The sequence below is a fragment of the Convolutriloba macropyga genome, chromosome 1 (assembly GCF_964194025.1).
Source record: "Convolutriloba macropyga chromosome 1, txConMacr16.3, whole genome shotgun sequence".
Lineage (NCBI taxonomy): Eukaryota > Metazoa > Xenacoelomorpha > Acoela > Convolutidae > Convolutriloba > Convolutriloba macropyga.
The window spans coordinates 63,652,853-63,670,885 of NC_134468.1; the positions used below are offsets into that span (position 1 = coordinate 63,652,853).

Below are 18,033 nucleotides of genomic sequence, written 5' to 3' on the forward strand. Positions count from 1 at the left end.
CATATTTACCTCTAAACAAAAATTCTCGTGTTATTATTTTCAAAGAGTTCTTTTCAAAGTCTCTTCTCAAAAATTTCATTAAATCTTCTACGATTGCGAAACCCGACAAAAGAAAAAGATACCTCAAGAATAGATACAAGGCACTAAACTGATATCGTTTTCATTCGTCAATTAACCCTTGACGAACCAAATATTAATCATTGAATGATATTGATGACTTACTATTCAGATAATTAAAGCTGTGTCTAAACAAGGAGGAAGGCAATTAGCAGTACTGACTTCGCGCCTTAGTTCATGTATAATGATAACAATCAATAAAAGAACACCGTGTGAAGTTATTTTTCAACAGTAACTAATTTTAACCATAGCTCACAAAGAAATAAATAGAGCATTTTTAATAGAACATTTTTTATATTTTCACCCTAAACCAGTTAATTTAGCCAGATCTTCAGAAAAATTTAAATAACCTTCGAAACAATCTGAATCAAATGTTCATCGTTGCATGTTTTTACGAAAACAATTTGACCTTTTTAGCATCTGGGTTTTAAAAAGACGCATGGTTTTCAGACCCTGGTCAGGGAGCACTGTTCGTGAGCAGGGAGCAGTCAGACAGCTGAAGTTGAAAATGCAAAAGTTATGAAAAACGCTCAATTATTAATCCTAAGAATCCGTTTTCGTTGGATCTTGACTGCCTTTCTAGTCGAATCCCAGTCAGTCCCCAAAAACTAATCAAAACAGCATTTAAATCTAATGAATTAACAAAGATTGTTTCGAAGCATCGTTAAAATCACTTGCAATTTTTGAATTGTGGCGAGTCTTTGCTGCCTTAAATTGCGAAACGTTTGTTTCAGCGCAAAGTTAAGTTCAGAATTCAAAAAATGGGACTTAAGAAACAGAGTTTTATATTAACAACCAAATTTATTTCAAAAAGAAATTTAGATCGCTCAAAATTGAAGAACTCAAGCGTGAAAAATTCTTTCAAGAAGTCAAATAATGTTCTAGAACAAAAGTGCCAAGACAATCAAGCACAAATTTTGCATAAGGAGGCACTCGTTTATAATAATTGCTCTAAACGACGTTCGAGAGAAATTAAAAGCCGTTTTATTGTCTATACACATTGAGATTGGAGAAATAAACCAGCTATAATTTGTTTTTGGAAATTTTTTAAATTAGGCAAAGCAGTGGCATTAACTTATGCCTTTAATTTTTATTTAGCGAAATTTGAAATCCAGAGGCATCATTTATCATTTGCTATACTCTCTAAAAACTACTTAGCCCTCTCTGAAAGATTTTTATGATGCGTTTGTTTTCGCTAAGTCAACAATATTGACTTGATTGAAATGGCCTTTCGTAAACTGCCATGACCTTTTGTTGGCCATGAAAAAAAATTCTTATGACAATTATTTAAACTGCTAAAACCTAGGTCGAGGTTTTCGTTTGTCCTCGTTTATTACAACTACTACTCATAAAAATAGAGGAGCAAAACTTACACAATACATCAACAGCCTAATCATTTGATAAAGTACTTTTAAGGTCTTCATCATGGGCTTATTTTAAAGACTGGCTTTTTTTTAAACACAAACGAAGCTAAGTCCGCATCAGGAATTTTTTTGGTCTGCCTGAGTTTTTTCATAACTTGAACAAGCCGAAGTCTGGATCATATACTTTTTGTTCTGGACAAATCTTTTCATAAGAGTTTTTGAACGAGCACATGAACGCACTGCAATTTTGAACGAGCCAAAGGCTGGATCATAGGCCTTTTTGGTCTGCCTGGGTATTTTCATAAGCAAAAATGGTCTGGGTGGGTATTTTCATGGGTCATATTGAATGAGGGCCTCAACCTGAGAAGGCATCGCATTCAGCGTTTTTGTTTCTAAAACCAATGTGTTACATAAGGAGTGGAATGAGAGGACAAAAAATTTTGACAAAAAAGTTGCCGCCAAGAAGAAAGTTAGCCCAGCTCGATGAAATTTTAAATTTTAAAAAGAAATTTCATCGAACTGGGCTAACTGCTCGCATTTTGCGCTGAGCAGACACAGAGGCTCCGAAATCAGTTCTTACCAATAGCAACGTCTATCATCTTGCTTTGAGGTCGACCTCCCTTGACCTCTAGAGACTCGTTTCTCTCAGCCCCTCCTGTCATCTGTGCTGCAGCAGCAGCATCTCTCTCCCTCTTTCGCCTCTCTAGCAGTTCCGAAAACGAACTCTTATTCGGTAAAACCAACCCCGAAATTGCATGGCGATTTGACTCATTGTTTGACCTGCCTCGTTTGGATCGCATTGGTACTGCATGACCATTTAAGCCCGTCAGTTTTAATTCTTCAGCTTCTTCCGGATTCATCTCTTCGTTTTCGTCGTTTAAATCATCCAACTTCTGCTGGGAATTATGGTTAATTTGATCTCTGCTAGCCGAGTTCTTATTTGCTAGCGAAGTTCGCATGTGACGGTCAAGATACTGGGCTTTAATGGTATGAAGTTCTGACTCCATTTTCTGAAGCTTCTCTTCAAATTTTTTCTTTTTGGCGGCAACTTTTTTCTCCTTTTCTCGAATTTGGTTTTCAGTTGCCTTGAGACTTTCTTTAAGTTTCTTTTCCCTCTCGCGCAAGTTGCGCAATTTGCCCATCACTTCTATCTCCTCCTTTTCCAGATTGGATTTGGCCATTGTGGTCTTGGCTGTCTTCTTCCTGGCGTGCACCTGTTGCATCTGTTTGTCAATCTTCTCTATCTCTGCGTCTAGTTTCGCTTTTTCTGAAACAAATTCAATTTTAACTATTTACAAAACAATTTTTGCAAAGTGTTGAACTTTACGGCTAATATGGTGTCCAATGCTTTTTTAAATGTACACCAGTGAAACAAAACTTTGGAGAAAAATCAAAAATTTGAAATCATATCAAGATTCATTCCAACAAAACACCTTAATTATTCCGTATAAGTATTTATTTGCCAAATTTGAAAGCAAAAATTAGGAACTGAGCAAGAAGTGCCAACGTGATCATGACATTAGGTTACAAGAATTTAGGGTTATCAAGTTCCAAAGTCCTCGCAAAATATTCAAGATGTTGCATGTTTCGACGCGGTGCGCCATATTTTGTTTCTGCGAATGTTTACGATCAATGCGCTAGGTGCTCATAAAAAGCGATAGAATGGCCGAGTTCGACTGGAAACGGTCTGATAATAGGTTGCATTTAGAAGCAGAAAATAAACCTGACTTGAGGTTTGATTGCAGGTAGCACCCCTGAAATCTTATAAGATGAAAAGTTTGCATAATTCGCAGTAGCTCGCAAAAAAATTGATAGTTGACATCAGCATGATCTTGTTAGTTTCAGCAGAGTAACTCAATTATTAATCATCTTAGTGCTGCTGACCAAAAAAGAATAAAAAATTTTTGTTCAAAACAAATGTTTTGGTGTTATGCGGTATAAAAAAATTTTCTGTGTTCCAACGGTTAAAAATTAGACGCCAGAATTTGGTAAATTGTTCGGTTTCACGAAACCGGGACATGTATTTGTATATGAAATCTGTATTCGAACTATAAATTTAATCGTATCTGAGTAAGTATAGTGTCCCAAAGAATTTTTAAGTCCCTTGTAACTACAACAGCGTTGAGAAATGTTCGAAAAGTAAGGAACTGTTAAAATGTTTGTAATTTGGTTGATCAGATAAAGAAGTGTGCTTTACAATACCAATCTTAGTAGAGACAGCACACACTGGTTTCAAATGATTATCCATATATTTCATCTTGCATTAGTGAACCGGAATGTCATTGTGAAGTTGATATCATATTTTCAAGATGTTTTTCAATGTCAAACGTTCTTGTTTATAATTTATGGTAGCTTTTTTGCTTCACATATGCCAACTTCAGCTTATAGTCTAAGAATGACTTTTTGTCAATGCATTGATGTTGTAGAAAACGGTTGATGCTGCATGCAATGGTCATGTTGTGGCTGAGTTTACTAATTCAATTACCCAATTGAATAGCTCTTCAAGGCCATTTCAAGCATTAAAGCTAGAATAGCATGACAAGCGAAATTTAATGCTACATTCTATCGAAGCCATACGGATTTGTTCACTTTGTTCAACATTCATATTTAGCAACTATTATTATTTCACAATCGTCATACATGAAGTTCAACTGAAACAAACTCGAACTACGCTATTATTGCCACGTTTTCAAATGTTCACAATCACACGAATTTACCCCAAATGGAGCAAGAGATACCCCACTTGGTAAGCCAGATTCGATGAATTTTACGATTTTCCTACCAATTCAGCGAGTGCGGGGCACCGTATAAGATATCCCGAATCCCAACTTCAGTGTATTCAGAGAACTCGACTACATAGTAGTCTACAACCAATCAGCGATGCAATTTTGACATGTACGGCAGTATAAATAGATCTTGAAAAACTATCAAAAATCAGTTGAAACTCAATAAGTTTGTCTTATTAAACTAACATACAGTGCGTACTGAAGCACACATTCTTGTGCGGTAAATTACTTGTTATCGTGTCTTCTTTCTGTAGATCATATTAGTGATTTTACAGTTTTAACTTAACTTCGACTTGTTGAAAAGAGAATTAACTCTGATATTCTCAAAACTTTCTTTCTGAGGAACAAAGATCCTAAGTAGGAGAAACTTTGTGCAAAACACATAATATATTGTTCTTACCAGCTTCAACGAAGCCTGGCATAGTTGTGATATTGGTGTCATTGAGGCCAATTGAGAAACAAAAGTTGTGCATTAAATTAACTCAGAAAATTCGAATCTGAGGAAAAAATTGTTGTTTATTTTTTCTCGAAGATCAATAAACCAATTCAGTTCCTTTCCCTTTGGTGTGATTACTTGTATGACAGTGTGGTGCACTGCCAAGTTTGCTGAAATTTGAACCATTACTTACAGAGTTATTCAACATCAAAATTCTGGCCCATGTATTAAGATTGGTTATAAACTATAAAAGGTAGCCCCACCAACGCAGTTTACCCAGCGTTGTTTAAATTTACATCAGATAGTAGGTCTATCTAACGTTCATCATTCGGTGAAATGTCATCTTACTAGCATTTGCGGTTAAGGAGATATCATCGAATTTGAGTTTAATTGGTTATTTGAAGTTTTGGATATCTGCTTAGTTGAAGCAAAGTCATTTGTTATTCGGCAAAGCTGAACAAGTAGTTATCTGAAATTATTAAGTATCAAGTAATGCAACGGTAACCTATAGCATAGCGGATAATACAGTTCAAAATTTTAACTGCAAAAACACAATATCCGGACAGACTTGAAACCGCTGAAACGAACGGGGCGGTGTAAAGTTTTCCTTGACTTTGATAGGGGAGCAGCTGTTTCATTTGGTCCGCCGACCCGGACATTGGAAGGCAAACTGCTGTCCCATCTGATAAAGAGAGTGCCAAAGGCACCCCCCAAAGAAAATCAAACGAATCAGCAGCGCAACGCCAGTGAGGCAGAGCGAAAGGTGCGAGTGCAATTCAAAAAACACGTTGAAGAGTTGACCTCGCTTAAAAGGAACCAGCAAAGCAAAAAACAACCAAGCAATTCAAGCACAACCAGCAGAAAACAGCTTCAATGAACAGCTCAAAGGTACGACAAGACGTTCCAAGTTTTTAATGGAAGAAATTAACACTAAAACGGATTGGCTACAAAGTAATTGAAGATTCGGATCGACCCAACAAACTAAAGATCCTCTACCAACAGACTGTTCGCCTTCTAGAGGAAATACCCAAGCAACTGCAGCGTCAAAACAAGCTGGTGCCCTATCAAGCTAATTTCGTTGAAGAACATCTGAAGGAAGCAAGAAAGTGCAAAGCAGGTTTGGACTATCATTGGCTTGCATATATAAGCAAAGGCAAGCAACTAGCAATGAATGCAGAGCAAAGCCACATAACTCAAGCACTGAACAACAGAAAGAGCAATAACAACTACCCAACGGACAATCCAGTTGCTCAAACAGTGCAAAATGGGGCAACAGCAAGCGGCCAAGATACGGAGAATGTTTCGGAAACATCTTCAGCAAAGCAAAGGCGAGAGAAAAGGATGAAGAAATTCGATATCGAGTTCAAAACCAAGATGCGACTGGAACAAGCATGGTTCGAGTGGAGGAAGCTAGAGCTGGAAATGCAAGTAAAGGAACTAGAAACCAATCACCAACTACTGGATGAAGAGCGCGAGCTAGTGCTCGAAGTGAAGAGAACAGCATAAGAGAACGATGATGCTCGTTCCCAATCGACTGGTGCTCGAGACAAATCATCCTTCAACTGGACCCCAAAGAAGAGAGATGTCTCAGACTGGGCCAGCAGGATCGACAACCTTCTAACACCAGAGCGATCAACAGTTCTTCAAATCAACCCCTGAAGTGAACAGGTATAGTCACTTCTCACGATATCGCAGTTCACGAGAGCGTTCCTCAAGTGCTGACGACCGGGAAGTTTCCCACTGAGCGGGTCTACTACGATACAACAGTGGGTAAGCAAGTAGCAGTAGCCTACCAAAACTGAACTTGAACAACTTCGACGAAAACCCTCTCGAGTGGCCGGAGTGGTCTAGTATGTTCCTTGCTACAGTGGATCATTGACCAATACCAGACTCAGAGAAGATGAGCCATCCGAAGACTCTATTGACAGGCAAGGCAAGGTCAGCAATCTCTGGAATGGGCAGTTCTGGACAATTCTATTTTTATGCATGGAGTATTCTGGAGAGGAAATTTGGAAGGCCTCTTGTGATCATTGATGCACAGCTGGAGAATCTTCGCAAAGCAAGTCAGGTGAAACCTCACGACTCAACAGGTCTGATCAGTTTCTCAGTTATTGTTTCGAACTTTGTGAATGTGCTCAAAGAGTACAAGCAGATTGGTGATCTGCAATCGAGCTCGACACTGTATATGGCAGTAGATAAACTACCTCAAGTTCTCGAAGAGAAGTGGTGGTTCTATGTTGATGATAAAAATGAGGATTGGCCTGATTTGATTTTGTTGGAAAGTGGCTATCTAGGATAGCGATCGATCACGAAGGGTTTTTAGCTTTCAAGGGAGAGCGAAGGGAAGAAGACCGAAGAAGCTCAAAAAGAGACAAACGGTTCTCGAAAACATCGAACTTCAGTGCAAGTTCGAACGTGAAAGAAACGAAGCAAACTGAAAGTGATCACTGTCCGCTAGTTGATGGAACTCATAAAATTTGGAATTGTCCGCTATCCAGGAACATGAGTGTAACTAATCGCTACGCAGCGGTGAGGAAGAAACGCTTATGTTAAGGATGTCTAGGCAAAGGACATGCAATCAAAGATTGTAAAGTCAACGCGTGCGGTATCAATGGATGCATCAAGAAGCACAAAAAAACACTCAGAAAACCAAATAGATGAGGGTAATCACGCAGTCAACGTAAGCGCAGCAACAATCAACCAGAGTAACGAAGTTACAAGCTTTCTTCAGATAGTTCCTGTCTCAATATAGAGCGGTGGCAACAGGCTGAACAGATATGCTTTCCTCGATAGTGGATCAACGGTTTCATTCATCGATCAAAGTGTGCAAGAGACGTTGCGTGCCCAAGGCACCGATGTGACGCTCAACATAACTGGCATACCCGGAACAAACGACCTGAAGACAGAAAAGGTTCCTCTCAAAATAAAGGGACTACATTCAAAAGTGCATTCAATCGAAGCGTTTGCACACCCGTCAGTCTCCTTGGGAAACACAACTACAACAACAAGCTGAAGCAAAGCTTCAATCACTTGAGTGTTCTACCCAACAAAAGATTCAACTTGATGGAAGTTGGCATCATCCTTGGTCAAGATGCTTATGGGCTACAACGCCCATTGGACTACAAGATAGGAACACGAGATGAACTTTTCACCGTTCTAACAGAGCTAGGATGGGTAGTCAGTGGACCCATGACGCGCAACAGAATTCAAAACAATTGTCATTTCCCCTTCACAGAAGATGTGAAAGTGGCTGAGAATATCCAAACCTGGTGTGACATAAAAAATTATGCCTCCAAAATCAACGTCGTCAGTCAGTCAAAGAAGGAACTGCAGGCAGAAAAGATGCTAGAAATCACGAGAAAGTTCATCGCCGAGTGGTACGAAGTGGGAATGCCGTGAAGTGAACCGTAGCCAAACCTACCAGACAACTACATCATAGCCTTGGGATAGTTTTGCTGATTGGAGCGAAGATTCCAAAGGGACCCAAAGCTGAAAAGTTTGTACAAAGCTGACTCAAAGTACAAAGAAGTATGCCTAAATGATAAGCTACTAGCAGGACCTGATCTGCTACATGGGTTGATGGGAACAATATTCAGATTCCGTGAAGGACCAATAGCCAACTTCAAGTGCAACTTCCCAAGTGTAACTTCCTGAACAGGATAGACGTTGCTTGAGGTTCCTATGGCGTCCAAGAACAAATGAACCTGTTCCGATATACGAATATCAGCGTCATGTATTTGGAGCTAAAATTTCTCCAATTTGTGCAAACTATGCTCACAAGCGAGTGGGACTGGATAACGAAAAATAGTATCCGATTGCAGCAAAGGCAATACAAAACAACTTCTACTTGGACGTTTTCATCAAATCAGTAGAAACCCCTGAAGAAGCAATTGAAGTCTCCAATCCACTACAACCTCTTCTCTCACGACATGGATCTGTATTGAAGAAGTGGATAAGCAACAATGATGCAGTTATTGAAGCAATCCCAGAAGACTTGAAGTCAATCAGCAACACGAAACAAGTCGAAGTGGAACCCAATACGGAGGGATCCTCAGTGCTAGGACTACAATGGACCGTCATTGATGAAAGTCTTCAATTATGCAGAGGTACAAACAAAGAAGCTGAAGCACCTATAACCCAGAGGAAGATTTTGTCATCGGTATCTTCAGTATTCGACCCGATCGGATTGTTTGCTCCGTTCAGTGTTCACTTGAGACGACTTCTGAAAGGCATCTGGGATAAGAGTGGGCAACATTGGGACAACAAAGTGCAGCCTGGTGACAAAGCAGAATTCCTGAGATGGAAAGAACAACTTCCAATAGTGGCTGAAACAAGCATCGATAGAAGGTACTTCAACAGAGAGAGGGATAAAACCGAATTTCATGTGTTTGCTGACGCATCTGAAGACACGATGTGTGCAGTGGCCTATCTATGTTCACAACCAAAAAAATAGTCAGCTGACTTAGCATTTGTCATTCGAAAATGCAGAGTGGCACCGATGAGGCATCTCTCAATACCTCGATTGGAACTACAAGCGGCAGTCATGGCAGTGAGGTTGAAGGAATAGATAGGCAAGGAACATGAAATGAAGATATTGCAGTTTTTGGTCAGACTCAACTACGGTACTGCAATGGATGCACAGTTCCCATTGTAAACAACACGTGTTCGTGGCCAATCGAGTGGCTGAGATACTAGATACAACTGATGTTTCACAGTGGAAACATGTGAGCGGTATCAACAACCCAGCGAACCATGGCACCAGAGCGATCAACATAGAAGAACTCAAGAGAAGTGAGTGGCTCACTGGGCCGGCCTGTTTGAAACAACCAGAAAGTGAATGGCCAGAGCAAGTGAACCTAATCTTTGCATCAGATGAAGAGAAAATGCCCTCATCAGTCTTCATGATACAGGCTGACGAGAAGAAGGCTGTTATTAAGTGGGAACGATTCAGTAACTTTAACAGACTAGTGAATACAGTGGCATACGTACAGTGAGCATTGAACAAACACAAACTAGCAAAACTTGTAGTCAGCATTGAAGAAGGAGAAAAAGCAAAGTCAATCATCTTCATGCTACTACAGCAAGAACGGTTTGGTGAAGAGATGAAATCTCTCAAGGCTGAAAAGGAAATTCCAAAAGGCAGCAAAATCCAACAATTCTCCCCTTTCCTACATGAAGAAAGACTTATTCAAGCCAAAGGCAGAACAGGCAAAGGTCAATTGGACTTCAATACAAAGCATCCAATATTGCTATATTGGAAACATCACGCTGTTGGATTATTCTTGCGCAACGAGCACAAAAACAATCAACATGAGGGCACAGGGCAAGTAAGAAACAAAAATCAGCATAAAAATGGATCCTAAGTATACAAAAAGCTTAGAGATCAATCAAGAACAAGTGTGTTACCTGCAGAAAAGGCAGAGCACAGACGATAGCACCAGCAATGTCAGATCAACCTGAAGAGCGTTTAGTTGCTTCAACAGCCTTTACAAATGTTGGAGTTGACTACTTTGGCCCTTTCATTGTAAAGATTCGGCGAAGAAATGAAAAACGATGGTGTTGTCTCTTCACGTGCTTAACTATGAGAGCAGTGCATATAGAAGTGGTACCCACGTTGGACACAGATAGTTGTCTCAATGTAATAAAGAGATTTTTTGCTCGAATAGGCAAACCAAGTACAATCATCAGTGACAACGGGACAAACATTGTTGGAGCTGAAAGAGAGTTTGCAGAGTATGTTGCGGCGTGGAACAAATAAGGGATCGGAGAACATCTAATTCAACGAGGAATCAGATGGAAGTTCAACCCACCCGCAGCACCTCACTTTGGTGGAGTATGGGAACGGTTGGTGAGAAGCCTGAGAACGGTTGGTGCAAGAAAGCAATGTAAGCAGTGTTGGGGAACAGATCAGTCACCGAGGACGTTCTCTCAACTACGATGTGTATTGTAGAGAAGACGTTGAGCGCAAGACCGTTGACTCCAGTCACTTCAGATGTTAATGACTTGGAAGCATTGACACCCAATCGCTTCTCAACAGGAACGTTTACTTACCCTTGTTACAATGCGCAGAAGAATTTGTTGACCATCAAAAACTTTTTCGATAAAATCAAGCCTATGCAAATCTCATATGGGACAGATTTCGTAAAGAATATCTGCCAATTCTGAATAACAGGCAAAAATGACTATCTACGGCGAACGAAACCCTTAAAGAAGGCGATCTCGTTTGGTTGATCGAAGACAGCTATAAGCGTGGATATTAAAATCTACGTCGAGTTACGGAGACCATGGATGGGTTTGACGGTGTGATTCAATCAGCGATAGTTCGAACGAACGACGGAGTGTACAAGAGACCAGTAGTAAAACTCACCCCAGTAGTACCTGGAAAAGATGTTTTCGCGATAGAAAACACGGCCGGTGATGTTGTGGCTGAGCTTATTAACTCAATTACCAAATTGAATAGCGATTCAAGGCCATTTCAGGCATTAAAGCTAGAATAGCATGACAAGCAAAATTTAATGCTAAGTTCTATCGAAGCCATACGGATTTGTTCACTTTTTTCAACATTCATGTTTAGGAACTATTATTATTTCACAACCGTCATACATGAAGTTAAACTAAAACTCGAACTACGCTATTATTGCCACGTTTTTAAGTGTTCACAACAATCACACGTATTTACCTCAAATGGAGCAAGAGATACCCAACTTGGTGAGCCAGATTCGATGAATTTTACGATTTTGCTACCAATTCAGCAAGTGCGGGGCACCGTATAAGGTATCCCGAACCACAACCTCAGTATATTCATAGAACCTTACAACATAGTAATCTACAAACAATCAGAGATGCAATTTTGACATGTACGGCAGTATAAATAGATCTTGAAAAACTACCAAAAATCAGTTGAAACTCGTTAAATTTGTCTTATTAAACTGACATACAGTGCGTACTGAAGCACACATTCTTGAGCTGTAAATTACTTGTTATCGTGTTTTGTTTCTGTAGCTCAATTTAGTGATTGTACAGTTTTAACTTAACTTTGACTTGTTGAAAAGAGAATTAACTTTGATATTATCAAAACTTTCTTTCTGAGGAACAAAGTTCCTAAGTAGGAGAAACTTTGTGCAAAGCACATAGTCAGTTGCTCTTACCAGCTTCAACGAAGCCTGGCATAGTTTTGATATTGGTGCCATTGAGTCCAATTGAGAAACAAAAGTTGTTCATTAAATTAACTCAGAACATTCGAATCTGAGTAAAAAATTGTTCTTATGTTTCTCGAAGATCATTTAACCAATTCAGTTCCTTTTTTGGTTTGATTACCTGTATGACAGTGTGGTTCACTGCAAGTTTGCTGAAATTTAAATCATTACTTACATAGTTATTCAAGATCGAAATTTTGGCCCATGTATTAAGATTGGTTATAAAATTTAAAAGGTAGACCCACCAACGCAGTTTACCCAGCGTTGTTTATTTTTACATCAGATAGTAGGTCTATCCAACGTTCATCATTGTGTGAAATTTTTTCTCACTAGCATTTGTGATTGAGGAGATATCATTGATACACATCTAATTTGAGGTTAATTGGTTACTTGAAATTTTGGATTTCTGCTTAGTTGAAGCAGAGTCATTTGCTATTCGACAAAGCTGAACAAATAGTTATTTGAAATTATTAAGTATCAAGTAATGCAACGGTAATCTACAGCATAGTGGATAAAACAGTTCACAAACGTCAACTGAAAAAACACAATATCCGGACAGATTTGAAACCGCTGAAACGAACTGGGCGGTGCAAAGTTTTCCTTGACTTTGATAGGAGAGCAGCCGTTACAGGTCATTATGTTTTGAAGACGTTGGCTTCCCCATTTGACAGTCATAAGGGTCTTTACCAGTTCTTGTAGCTCCAAATTATAGACAAAAAGCACCAGTTTGCAGCTCAAAGTTGACAAAAAATCACACAGCCGTTCTAATTGTTTTGCGATCTTAGCATAGAGACTGTTTTATTTTGCTAAAGAGCTGCTTGAAAATTGAATAGCTAAATTTGATTTTTCGCACGACGTCTAAAGAATGTTAATTATTTTCCAGTTCATAAACTGTAATTGCACAATTGATGTTTCTATTCCATCATTGGGATCTCAGCTGTGTTCTCTGTCACTAAAAATTTTCATGTTGCCAATTCTTTGCGTTAATTTTAAAAAAATCGTTTATTTGCAATTCGTAATTCTTCATCGACAGCTTACCAAATGTATAGTTATTCTGCAACGGTTTAAATTGATTGAGAAATATTGCTTTTAAATTTGGATTCATGAGCGAAAGAAAAATTTTTGAACTCACTCTTCACTAATGGTTCTGCGTGTTAATATTATTTAGTTAGATGTTAAGGTGTAAAAATGTTAAATTGTAGATATATTTCATTACACAGGAAAACGTACCCTTTGAAGCTTTTGTGAATAACAGTGACAAGAGCATCAATTAGTGTTGGGGGTCTAAGCAGGTGCAACTACTGTGAAAATGGACCAGTACTGGATTCGAACCAGCATCTCTTACTCGCAAGCCTAATGTGCTACCCATTTACACCAACTGGTCTTAAGCTTTCGAACTTGGGCATCTCTTATAACCCGTTCTCACGTTCTTTCTTGTTCCTCAAAGCTTCATTTCTCTAGCCAAGTATACGTTGAACAAGTAGAGCTTCTTGTCAAGCTATGTCAAGCTTATCTTATGCAAAATTTACATTAGGTTGTTCTCTCTCAACCTTCTAACAATTAGACCTTAAAGTTCAAATGTCCTTCTCAATTTGGTTTCTTAATTTGCAGTTATGAGGATTTTGATGAAATGGTTGCAAAATAGGATTTCTTTCTTTTTTGTCTACTTCACAGATGCTGACAGTGATCATAGAGAACAGTGCCAAGCTCGAGTTATTTTACTAGAGCATATGTTGTTGCAACGAAGTGCTTGGGTCTCACATTCTTGTAGGAAGTCAAAATCTGTAACCCACGCTGTAGATTCCAAAATTTAGTTGATAATCTGATCAGAGGCCAAAAGTCTGAATTATTGTGTAATAGAGACCTTGAAGATAACTTTGCCTGTTTAATGGTTTATTGAGAATTTGTCTTTTGTGATGAGAAGGTTTAGTGATGAATAATTCTCCTCCAAAACATCTCTTGTGATGAATAATTCTCCACCAAAACATCTTTTGTGATGAATAACTCTCCTCCAAAACAACAGCGACTCAAACTGTGTTCTGTATTTTATAATTCATACGTATGAACTATAAAATACAGAACATATTTTGAGACCTCAAAGTCCTCCGTCAACAAGTTTTGAGTACTCAAAGGAATTAACAATGGAATGTTTTCTTTTTTTTTGGAGGAGAATTATGGCCGGGAAATGTTTCCGGTGCATGGCTCGCGAGGCATGACAAAATGTGTTAGCTTCAGGTCAGATCGCAAATAACACTCTATTTCAGCCAATGAGAATAGAGATTTATTTTCGATCGACTGTCCCAATTTTGTGTTTTTCGATCTTCTGTCCTTTCGATCTGTGGTCCGGTCATCAGTTTGAGAATCCACTTTGGACTGGGTTTACTATTTTTTAAAGAGCTTCAATAAAAATCTCCGGTACTCAAATGAGGCATTATTGTCAATGAAATCAAAAGTTAATTAAAATGTAGTTGAACTAAAGTGGGATTGAGTTGAGCTCCTGACCTTTCACCCTCTTGTCATCAAGCTTCTGCTGTAAGTATCCGATCTCTGTCTCCGCCTTCTGGACCATGTCCTCATTGTCCACTAACAGCTGTTCTATCTTCTCCTGGTGCTCACAGATCTGTTCCTGGTAGTCGAACTGCAGGTTCTCCAATGCCTAAGTCCAAACAAACTTTTAGAAACTGACACACCAATTTTATTTGCATATAAAAAAATGAAGATTCTTCATCAAGAAGCCTGAAATTTGACCACAAGAGCAGGAAACAAACAACAGCAGCTCAAAAAAGAGGTATTGCTATTCAGTAGCAATTTTGTCCAACGGCTACGTCTGCGAGAAAAACTTGAACAATGAAATCCTTACATTCTACTCCATTATGTTAACGTCTTCTTTATTCTTCCCTTGAACATTATTTCCAAAATTTGTTTCCAGATCTACAGAAAACTTATTTTAAGCAAGGTAATGTCTGAAGTCGCTAAAAAAGACACGTCGTCCATGGGATGACCTGATGAAAACATTCGTTGAGAATCTTCAATTACAGTTGGCGTATTTAGCACTTACGATTCTCCTCTCTTCATCCTCCGCATCCTTGTGCTGTCTCTGTTCTCTCATGTCCTCTATCTGTTTGTTCGCCTCATTCAGCTGCTCAGCCAATGAATCGGCCAATGCCATTCTAGTAACACAAGCAATAATGTCGTTGACTTTTGATGAGCCTCAATGACTAGCAATTAGTCGCCTTCAGGCTTTCTTTTTAACACATCTGGCTAATTTTAGGTGAGAGTGGAAACTACAACAGTATTTTCGACAATAAAAATAATTGGATTCGACAATAATTGGATTTGATTGGAAAAATTGTGTAAGAAAGATAAGAATCGCATGTCTATCTATGGAGAATTTATTTAAAATGGTTCAAAAATTTTAAAATCAATACCCAGTTTGAGGTGTCCAGATCGAAGTGAACTCTAATCACGCGATCTTCGATTGCACACTTGCCCATAGTTGTGCATTCGAATTACATAATTGTAATGTAACTTTGAGCTCTTTTCGATCGCATACTGAGTTTGTGCGAACGCAATCAAATGTTACTTCTGCCTGGGGATGGTCTGATCAGAGGTCACTATTTTCTATGACGACTGACCAGGGACAATTTTGATCTGAACCTCAACCCGGGTGCTGTGTTGAAACTAGCGAAATTTAACACCCAAAAAATCAAACGAAAAATGAAACGCCACATTTAGATATATTGTGTCGACTCGACTAAGATATTAAGCAGACAAGTACGTGTAGGCTTTTTTGGACGGCTATTTTGGACAGCTTGATATAGAAGACGGTCATTGAACTCTTTCTGACAAAAAAATTCTGTGAAAAAAGCCAACAAAAACTGTTACGTGATTAACTGACAAATCTATCTCGCGAAACCTACAATAATTCATCCCGGTCACTTCATTATTAAGCTTATCTTTCGACAATTCGACCACTGAAGTAATACAAACTTTTATTATTGGTCAACAAGAAAATGTTTTAACGTCAAAATAAATTTTTTAAAAACCTAGTTTTGACCTTGTCCCAGCCTCTAAGCGTTCTCAATTAAATAAGCTTGCGATTCGTTTTTAAGATTGTTTTTGTGGTTTTAATTCTGTTCTTTAGCATCAAGGTTACAATATGGAGAATTTCCTTAGTTCTTTGAAATGTTGACTTTGGCGTTCTCATTTAAAACAAAAATTAAAACAGCTGTATAAGTGTTTCAAAGTTCGAATTCCTCAATTGTAACTACTTAAAAAAGACTATTAAAAAATTTGCGGATTAATTTTTTTGTTTCCCGGAGTGAGCAAATCTATTCTGTACTCTATTTGAAGCTCAATTGATAGATTTTTTAAAAGACTTGTATTGTTACGGTTTCTCAGAGTTGTTGTTGGAAACGTCTTTGATTAACTATTGAAAAAGTTATGTCAGGAATTAGAGGTAAGTTGGGTATTTTGCAACAGCAACCGACTTGCACGAGCTATTTACTATAATTTTATAAGAGCTGCGCAAAAACCAGTTCAATATGTCTTGCTTGCATTAAAAAATTTGATTTTTTTACCATCTAGTCTATAATATTTTTCCACGAAAATTCGACTATTTTTCGACAAATATCTGATGCACTTTCGCATTTTGTAGAGGGTTGCATTATCAACGATCACGAAACGAAGCTGAAAAATGCTCGAAATGGCAATGGCGATGGTGGTTTTTGGTATCGAAATCCTTTCTTGGTTTGCTAATTTTCATAAATAGAACGACCAAATTTTGGTGATTTTGTCATAGGGTATTGCATAAGAAACAAATAAGCAACTGTCAACACCCTCCAATTTTTCCTCTTCTGTAGTGTCCTGTCAAATCACTTGATAGTCGGTTCCCTTCAGCTGCCTCAAAAACCAACATCGGGAGACAAATTATCTCTAGATGAAAACAAGTTCTAGATGGAAATATTATGGAAACAATTTCGTTTTTGAGCAAAAAGCGCATAGCAAGAATTTTGATTTATTCCGTTCTTCAAAACTTCTTTTTGCAATTCCAACAACTCTTTCCCAAAAAATTTTTAAAATTCTTTGCAAAATTGTGTGCAGAAAAAAAACAATCCTAAAGCCGGGACAGTCGAACTATAGACTAGAGAAATAGAAGCAAATTAATGGTAGCGAAAATTTTCAAGCATTTAAGCAAAATTCTCGCCAAACCAGTCATTGATCAGTTTCTTAAAAAATCAAATTGTCTGGAATCTTATGTTCTCCACGTCTAAAATCACTTTCTTAGATCAAAAATTTAGTAATGGTATAGAAGATAAACTCAGAAAATCAGAAATTTTCGAAATTTCATGGCACCATAAAATTTGATCTCTTTCCTATATATCACATCAAATACACAGCTGTCAACGCCTGTCAAAGTTTTTACAACTTTGGATAAAAATCTTCAAATTAATTTTTTTTCACCATCTAATGGTTAACACAGATTATAGGGTTAGCAAAATACTTATTTTCAAGTGCTTTTATGTCTTCTGGAATGTCTTCTAAAATGTCTCAAAAGACACAAAACAAATATTTATTTTTTGCTCAATTATTTTGCTAAACTGCTCAAAATGATCTTTTTAGGTCAGCAAAAAGATGCAAGCATTTCAGGTCGTCAGCTATTTTGGTTAGCTTGATTGGTCGACAGCAACCATTGAAGTCAAACCAAATTCTTTTCATACTCAACTTTCGTTGACCGCAGTCTTATCATCAGCTCAAATAGGGTTTTCCAGTGAGTAAAAACTGGATATACTATAAACTACTGTACAAATTTCAATTCGGACTAAAGGAAACGGGTTAAGCCTTACTTTTGAATGACTTCCTGGTTCGATAACAAAGAAGCCATTGACTGAGTTCGCTCGGAGGGTGCAAAGTTGCCCCTGCCCCTCAGTCCCCCTCCCAAGTCTCCCCCGTAGAGTGACTCCTCCATGTCCACAGACTGGAATGACATCACACTCGAAGCCCTATCCAGGCCTTTAAGTCTTGAGAACTGGGGCGGAGGTGCAAAATAGGCATTCTCGTCTGTCAAGTTTGAATCAATCAGGGGGTTGTCCGAGTCCCCAACTCCGACACCGTCTTCATTCTAAATATTAGTT

General features: G+C 38.4%; 1 protein-coding gene across 1 annotated transcript in view; it reads right to left on the reverse strand.

Moving 5' to 3' along the window:
- The window catches only part of LOC142341509 (uncharacterized), a 93,266-nt gene that overhangs the window by 23,484 nt on the left and 51,749 nt on the right, over positions 1–18,033 (reverse strand). The window contains exons 16-19 of the mRNA XM_075392496.1: positions 17,746–18,020; positions 14,958–15,069; positions 14,402–14,555; positions 2,062–2,748 (exon numbers count right to left, since the gene is read on the reverse strand). Coding sequence (XP_075248611.1) covers positions 2,062–2,748; positions 14,402–14,555; positions 14,958–15,069; positions 17,746–18,020 — 1,228 coding nt within the window. The remainder of the gene's footprint in view (positions 1–2,061; positions 2,749–14,401; positions 14,556–14,957; positions 15,070–17,745; positions 18,021–18,033) is intronic.